Raw genomic sequence first — 7,230 nt, 5'->3', positions numbered from 1 at the left:
GCCACCCCTTCCAGTTCCACCGGGAGGATACCAAGACATTACCAGGCCAGCTGTGAGACATAATCCCTCCAGAGTGTCCTACGTCTACCCCAGGGCCTTCTCCTGGCTGGGCATGCCTGGAACACCTCACCAGGGAGGAGTCCAGGAGGCAAACAACCATTCACACTCACATTCATACCTATGGACAATTTGGAGTCGCCAATTAACCTAGCATGTTTTTGGAATGTGGGAGGAAACCGGAGTAGATATCAAAATTTTTTATATAATATAAATGTATAGACATGTGGCCAAAGTTAAGCAGGTCTAAAATATTATTTTTTTGTTCTTAAGCTGCTACACTTTGTTTTTTTTATTAGTTTTAATAAAAAAGTAGTTACAGTATGGTTGACAAAATGAATGAAAAGAGCCCTGAAGCTGTATTTTTATGATAATGCTATTAATGAGTGTGTGTTTATGTCAAACTAAGGGAGCTTAAAGACCCGTTCTAAGACAGGTTCTGTGTCATTTCAGGCAGTGCTTCATACAACATGGAACAAGTCCAGCAGATGAAGAAGTCGGTCCAGTCATGCATAGACGCTCACAAGGACGAGCTACACAGTTTGAGTCAGGACATTTGGGCCCACCCTGAACTCGCCGGGAAAGAAAAGTACGCCATGGAGCGCTTCCTGCGCTTCTTCCACTTGGACCCAGCTTGGAGAGTCCAAAGTCCTTACAAGATGCCCACCGCCTTCCGGGCCAGCTGGGGCCCGGTGGGAGGCAATGAGGGAGACCCGGTTCTGAACGTGGCCTTCCTGTGTGAGTACGACGCCCTGCCTGATATAGGCCACGCGTGCGGACACAACCTGATCGCTGAGGTGGGAGCCGCTGCCGGTTGGGGTCTGAAAGCGGCTTTGGAGGGCCAGCCAGAACTTCCGCTCCGAGTGAAGGTAACCCCTGTCCAGCTAAAAGGAACAATTCTGCAACTGAAGCCCAAAATATACAGTATTTAGTGTATTTATTAGCACTCTACTTTGTGTAAAATATTAAAATAAATATAATATTTAAATAAATTAAACAAACAGATACCAGGGTTCAATTCCACCCTCGGCCATCTCTGTGTGGAGTTTGCATGTTCTCCCCGTGCATGCGTGGGTTTTCTCCGGGTACTCCGGTTTCCTCCCACATTCCAAAAACATGCTAGGTTAATTGGCCACTCCAAATTGTCCATAGGTATGAATGTGAGTGTGAATGGTTGTTTGTCTATATGTGCCCTGTGATTGGCTGGCCACCAGTCCAGGGTGTACCCTGCCTCTCACCCAAAGACAGCTGGGATAGGCTCCAGCATCCCCCGCGATCCTTGTGAGGAAAAAGCGGTAGAAAATGAATGAATGAATGAACGAACACAAACAGGGCGGCACGGCGGTCTAGTGGTTAGCGCGCAGACCTCACAGCTAGGAGACCAGGGTTCAATTCCACCCTCGGCCATCTCTGTGTGGAGTTTGCATGTTCTCCCCGTGCATGCATGGGTTTTCTCCGGGTACTCCGGTTTCCTCCCACATTCCAAAAACATGCTAGGTTAATTGGCGACTCCAAATTGTCCATAGGTATGAATGTGAGTGTGAATGGTTGTTTGTCTATATGTGCCCTGTGATTGGCTGGCGACCAGTCCAGGGTGTACCCCGCCTCTCGCCCAAAGACAGCTGGGATAGGCTCCAGCACCCCCTGCGACCCTCGTGAGGAAAAAGCGGTAGAAAATGAATGAATGAACACAAACAAAATATATACAGTAAGAAATAACAACAATAGTAACAAATCATAAGAAATGATTTTTCACTGAAAGAAAAAAAGAGGAATTATGAGGTGAAAAATCAAAATAATACAACAAAAAAGTCTTCATCACATTGCACATTGGACATGCACAGTTTGTTTCTCATCATCTTGAAATTTGGATTTTTGATCTCATAATTATGACTTTATCTCTTCAAAAAGTTCAACTTTATCATTTTCATATTTTTCCTTCCATAGAACAGAAACAGAACCAGTTGACAAGCCCAATTGAATCCGACCAGACCTTAAGTTGTCACTGTATTCATGTTTATTATGTGTGACAGTACAATTTAAGGCACTGGACCGTCCTTTATGTGATATGATATGACCGTTGTCATGGTTACAGTAAATCCTTTAATGAAGGTTAAGGCCAGAAAAAAGAATGACAAAAAATATAAAAATCTGCACTTTAATGGGTCCATTGAGAGTAACAGTCAAGTTATGAAAAAGATGAATTTGTTCTAAGAGATAACCTTCCATCAGGAGCGTTGTGTTCTTCAACTGTTGCCATGGCGGCCTTGGTTGGTGTATGACTTTACTTCAGGGAACAAGTAGCTACTTTTGTTTGTTGCCTTGCACACTGGACTGTGGACAGGTGGACAATGTAGAAGGAGTTTGGGTCTTTTTGAGTCGCGATTACACACTGAAGCGTCATTGTGTCGAAACCGAACGCTCAGCAGAGCATTGGCGTTGTTAGATGCGCAGATTTTGTCACTCATCATACCTCATCGCTCATCATCCATAGCCACAGAGGACATTTTATGGACAATTGTGAGGAACAGGCTGCTCTGAACAGTTCTGTGAGTGCCGTCGTCACTTGACTTTAAAAAATGTCCTTTTAAAAATGAGTCAGCAAGTGAGTAAATCGTTCCTTGCCTGATAAAGACTACGTACCCATCATAAAAATGTTCTTCTCTAAATCAAAAGTGGACAACATGCAACCATTTTGTCCAGGTGACAATTCTGGGAACTCCATCCGAGGAGGAGTTCGGAGGAAAAATCGAGCTACTCAACGCGGGAGCTTTTGAGGACATCGACCTGGTCTTCATGGCCCATCCTGGTGCGGAGGATGGAGTCTCCATGCGTGGCCGTGCACGCACCTAGCAAGTTTTTCCACACATCATCATCATTCCTTGTTCTCCGCCAGCCTGATAACAGATCTTTCTCATTTCCAGCATGTTGGTGAAGTACCATGGGAAGGCCAGCCACGCGGCCGCTCTGCCATGGATGGGTGTGAGCGCCTTGGATGCTGCCGTGCAGGCTTACAGCAACCTCACCATGCTGAGGAATCAGCTCAAGCCTGGTTGCAACTTTGAAGGTGAGCGTCGGTGATGCTACTACAAATAAGGGAGTTTTTTTTTTTTTTTACCGTAATTTCCGGACTATAGAGCGCACTGATTATGTGCCTCACCCACTACATTTTTAGAGGAATGTAGTGGAAAACCGATTTTGTATATAAGCCGCATGTGGCCACATTAAAACATTCATTCATTCATTTTCTACCGCTTTTCCTCACGAGGGTCGCGGGGGGTGCTGGAGCCTATCCCAGCTGTCTTCGGGTGAGAGGCGGGGTACATCCTGGACTGGTCGCCAGCCAATCACAGGGCACATATAGACAAACAACCATTCACACTCACATTCATACCTATGGACAATTTGGAGTCGCCAATTAACCTAGCATGTTTTTGGAATGTGGGAGGAAACCGGAGTACCCGGAGAAAACCCACGCATGCACGGGGAGAACATGCAAACTCCACACAGAGATGGCCGAGGGTGGAATTGAACCCTGGTCTCCAAGCTGTGAGGTCTGCGCACTAACCACTAGAACACCGTGGCGCCCTACATTAAAACATGTAAACATACAGTAAAGTCTCGTTATATCGATATCGGTTAAAACGAATTACTACTTATTACGATACTATTTTCATTTCCCGGCAAATTTCTAGTCTTTTATGATATAATTAGCTCCGTTAGTACGATACACGGTTATTATGATAATCCGGTTACTACGATGCCCTTTTCATCTCCCGCCAGCCAATTTGGTCTGCTTATATCGATACAAAAGCAGCTTAAATCAATCTTTGCTTAAGGATTTCAATACCAAAAAAGAACACGGCGAACGGCTGCTTCCAGTCAACTTTATTTTTCACACTTCCACCACCAGAGTGCAGCACACACAGCGGAAAACACCCGTCCCTCGCGCCTACCCCTCCGGGTGGCAACACCTTCCCTATCGATAGTTCCGGGGTGAATTATGTCCCGGTAACCGGTAATCACTACAGCGTAAGTTTATTTTTATTTACTGTAGTACAAAATTTATTGTAGTACAAAAGCATGCTAGATACGCAATCCATGAACTCAAGGAGAAAATGACATGCCATATCAAAGATCCACCCACTTTTAATGCAGTTCGGCGCAGGATCGGATATATGGATAGTCCGGTTAAATCGGTATTTTTTCCGACTCCCGAGAATATCGATATAACGAGACTTTACTGTATTTGCAAAGAAAGACGGTACACAGAGAATGAATGTTTTTTCCTGTTCGGGCCACCTGCTTTTATTACCTCTGAAAGCTTTTTTCGTCTTTTTACATTGCTTCAGTTCTTCCCGCTGCCGTTTTCCAGCGTCTCACCATCGATTTGTTTATGCCAAGTTTACGTGCAGCAGCTCTGTTTCCTTCTTTATCGGACAAGCTTCATTGCTTTTAGCTTGAAAGCTGCTTCATATGCCTTTCTTTTTGCATTGATGAGGGTATGTTTATGCTAATTTAATTTATGCACAAGACAAGAAGTTGCAGTCTTCCTCGACGCATAATTAATCTTACCTTTTCTACTTGACAGACCCTGGCGGCCGTTAGAAAAATTACATAAATTGGCCGCATCACTGAATAAGCCACAGGATTGAAAGTTTGGGAAAAAAAAGTAGCGGCTTATAGTCCGAATTAGCGGTACTTTCAGGGTATGATGGTTACAAATGTGTACAAAGTGTGGTAGTCCTCTATTTGCCTTGAAAATGGATACTTTCTCTCTTTCAACCTGGTTTTCATATTGTTGTATTATGTAGTCTGTACTCCAAAGTCTAGTACATACTAATGATATTTACCTGATATCTTATTTATGTCTTAAATGGCTTAAATTGCACATTCTACAAAAGATGCCACTCACTTCAATTAATTAATGAATGTGATCACTCCTCCCACAAGCTGATGAATGAAGCCGACCAGGGCCAGTCTGCCCTGTTAGTGTTAGTATGAATGGAGATTATATGTATGTATTATTATAAATGGAGCTTTCAACTCTGACGCTTTGTGCCGCTTTTCTTTCTGGATATGTTTTCATGCAGTATAAATGATGTTTATGAGTATAAATACATCACCTGAATGCACCTGCTCGCTTCCTCAGGCATCATCAAACACGGAGGGGTGAAGTCCAACATCACCCCCTCCTACTCAGAGCTCCAGTATTGTCTGCGCGCACCCATGATGAAGGAGGTTGCTGAGCTGAAGGCCAAAGTCGAGGCTTGCTTCAAGGCTGCTGCCATAGCGACTGGCTGCCAAGTAAGCGTACATGAAATTATTTACGTTAAATTATCCACAACATGTGCAAAGTGATGGGTCAACGTTACCTCTCATGGTTTGCCACTTTTATTGCAGAATGTCCATCATACTTCATACTTGCTTTCTAGGTGGAGATAACCTACCCAGAACACACCTACTTGAACATTGTTCCCAACGCCACTCTGGAGAAGCTTTATGAAGTTAACGCACAAGTTTTAGGGATTGAGTTTCCGGAAAATATCGCCGACTATGCTGGTACGTATATAATAATCACTTTTTAACATAAGCAAACTGGGGGTGTTCCAATCCATAGCCACCGATCAGGATCAGCTGATTTCTGTGAAAAATGACGGTATTGATATTGACCAATTTCAGTACAATATATTATGTTTAAAAAAAAAATATATATATATATGTATATATATATATAATGCAACTTCATTCTGGTAATATCACAAAGTTTTGTCTTTACTCGGTTGTACTCTTTATTATGACTTTATCGTATATTTTGATGATGGTCTTGTAAAATCACTACTGTTTTTTTTAAAGTGCCAACTAGTTCAAGTTTATATTTTTACATTATTCTTCTGAAATTACTGTTTTTTTTCTCGCAAGATCACAACTTCTTTCTCTCACTTTATTTTATTCCACTGTGTTTTCACTTCATTGTAAAATTAGCATAGTTTATCAATTTTTGCTGGGTTTTCTATTTTTTATTTAATTATTATTATTATTATTATTATTATTATTATTATTATTATTATTGTTGTTATTGTTATTGTTATTGTTATTGTTATTGTTATTGTTATTGTTATTGTTATTGTTATTATTATTGTTATTGTTATTATTATTATTATTATTATTATTATTATTTCTTATTTAATTTTTTCTCTCTCTCTTATTTCTTATTTCTTGTTTAATTAATTTAATTGTCTTTTTAGAATGTGCCGTGGGCCAAGACAAAAACCGCCCTGGCCAAAATTTTTGTTTTTTTTAAATAAATATAATATAAAATATTATATAAAAGATAAAATTCGAGCTATTGAGCAGAGTGATTTCAATTTTAGCACCAGGCTTGAGTATATCACAAGAGGAAAGTGTGCTTTGTATTATTTGTTAAACTTTTGTCATTTGTCGCAGTTGCCACAGATTTCGGCAACGTGTCATATGTGATCCCTGGGATCCACCCCATCTTCTCCATCCTCACGACCGCTTATAACCACACCGAGGCTTTCGCCAAAGCGGCAGGTAGTACCACACAGCGTTGTTATTCTCTGTTTAAGCCGTGACGGTCATTTGGGTTTTGCTTGTTTACTTGGTGCGTCCCCTGTTCCGTCTGCTGTGCCAGGCTCTGAAGAAGCCCAGATGTACACCCTGAGGGTGGCCAAAGCTCTGGCAATGACAGCTGTGGATGTGCTGTGCAGCCCACATTTGCTGAGGCAAGTGAAAGACGACTTTGCTCAGGCCAAAGTGAAGCAGGAGAACTGAGGAGTTGACATGAGTACACAAGTTTAACAGCAGATGTCTGTCACGGCTAAGGCATTCGTTTTGGGTGAGGTCTTTATTTAGGCAAATGCTTTTTTTCTGCAAATATCAATGGAGGAGATACAGTATCAATGCAGTGCCTTATTTGAGGTATGGTGTGTATTTATCCATGTGAAATTCACTAGGGCGTGGCAACGATGACAGCGAAGGCTATTAGTGAAAATGCAATAAAATGTCTAAATGACACTAAAGTGTACAATACAGAAAATCCCACTGAAAGGAGTTGTGTCATGTATTTTTGGTACATGCTTCTGCTTTTCCTGGCAAAGGGTATCGGTTTGACTCCCGGCCAGGGTTGCGTCAGGAAGGGTTGCTAGTGAA

The 7,230-nt window shown here is 42.0% G+C and overlaps 1 protein-coding gene across 1 annotated transcript; it reads left to right on the top strand.

The window, feature by feature from the left end:
- The first annotated feature begins 521 nt into the window (after positions 1–521).
- Positions 522–7,122, top strand: LOC131140526 (peptidase M20 domain-containing protein 2-like). Its single transcript, XM_078796013.1, has 7 exons — positions 522–926; positions 2,761–2,909; positions 2,982–3,124; positions 5,210–5,364; positions 5,493–5,619; positions 6,505–6,612; positions 6,713–7,122. Exons 1-7 carry the CDS (start codon positions 528–530, stop codon positions 6,850–6,852), a joined length of 1,221 nt encoding a protein of 406 aa, XP_078652139.1. The 5' UTR covers positions 522–527; the 3' UTR covers positions 6,853–7,122.
- Positions 7,123–7,230: the final 108 nt, after the last annotated feature.

Source organism: Doryrhamphus excisus, linkage group LG14, assembly GCF_037039965.1.
Source record: "Doryrhamphus excisus strain RoL-2023G ecotype Guam linkage group LG14, RoL_Dexc_Guam_v1.1, whole genome shotgun sequence".
NCBI lineage: Eukaryota > Metazoa > Chordata > Actinopteri > Syngnathiformes > Syngnathidae > Doryrhamphus > Doryrhamphus excisus.
This window is presented reverse-complemented; position numbering and strand designations above follow the sequence as displayed.

Bases quoted from the DNA above. Each gene is read 5' to 3' on its own strand.
- LOC131140526 (XM_078796013.1), top strand. From the start codon at position 528: ATGGAACAAGTCCAGCAGATGAAGAAGTCGGTCCAGTCATGCATAGAC. The intron at 927-2,760 runs GTAACCCCTGTC...CATTTTGTCCAG, and splicing joins AACTTCCGCTCCGAGTGAAG to GTGACAATTCTGGGAACTCC. The intron at 3,125-5,209 runs GTGAGCGTCGGT...TCGCTTCCTCAG, and splicing joins GCCTGGTTGCAACTTTGAAG to GCATCATCAAACACGGAGGG.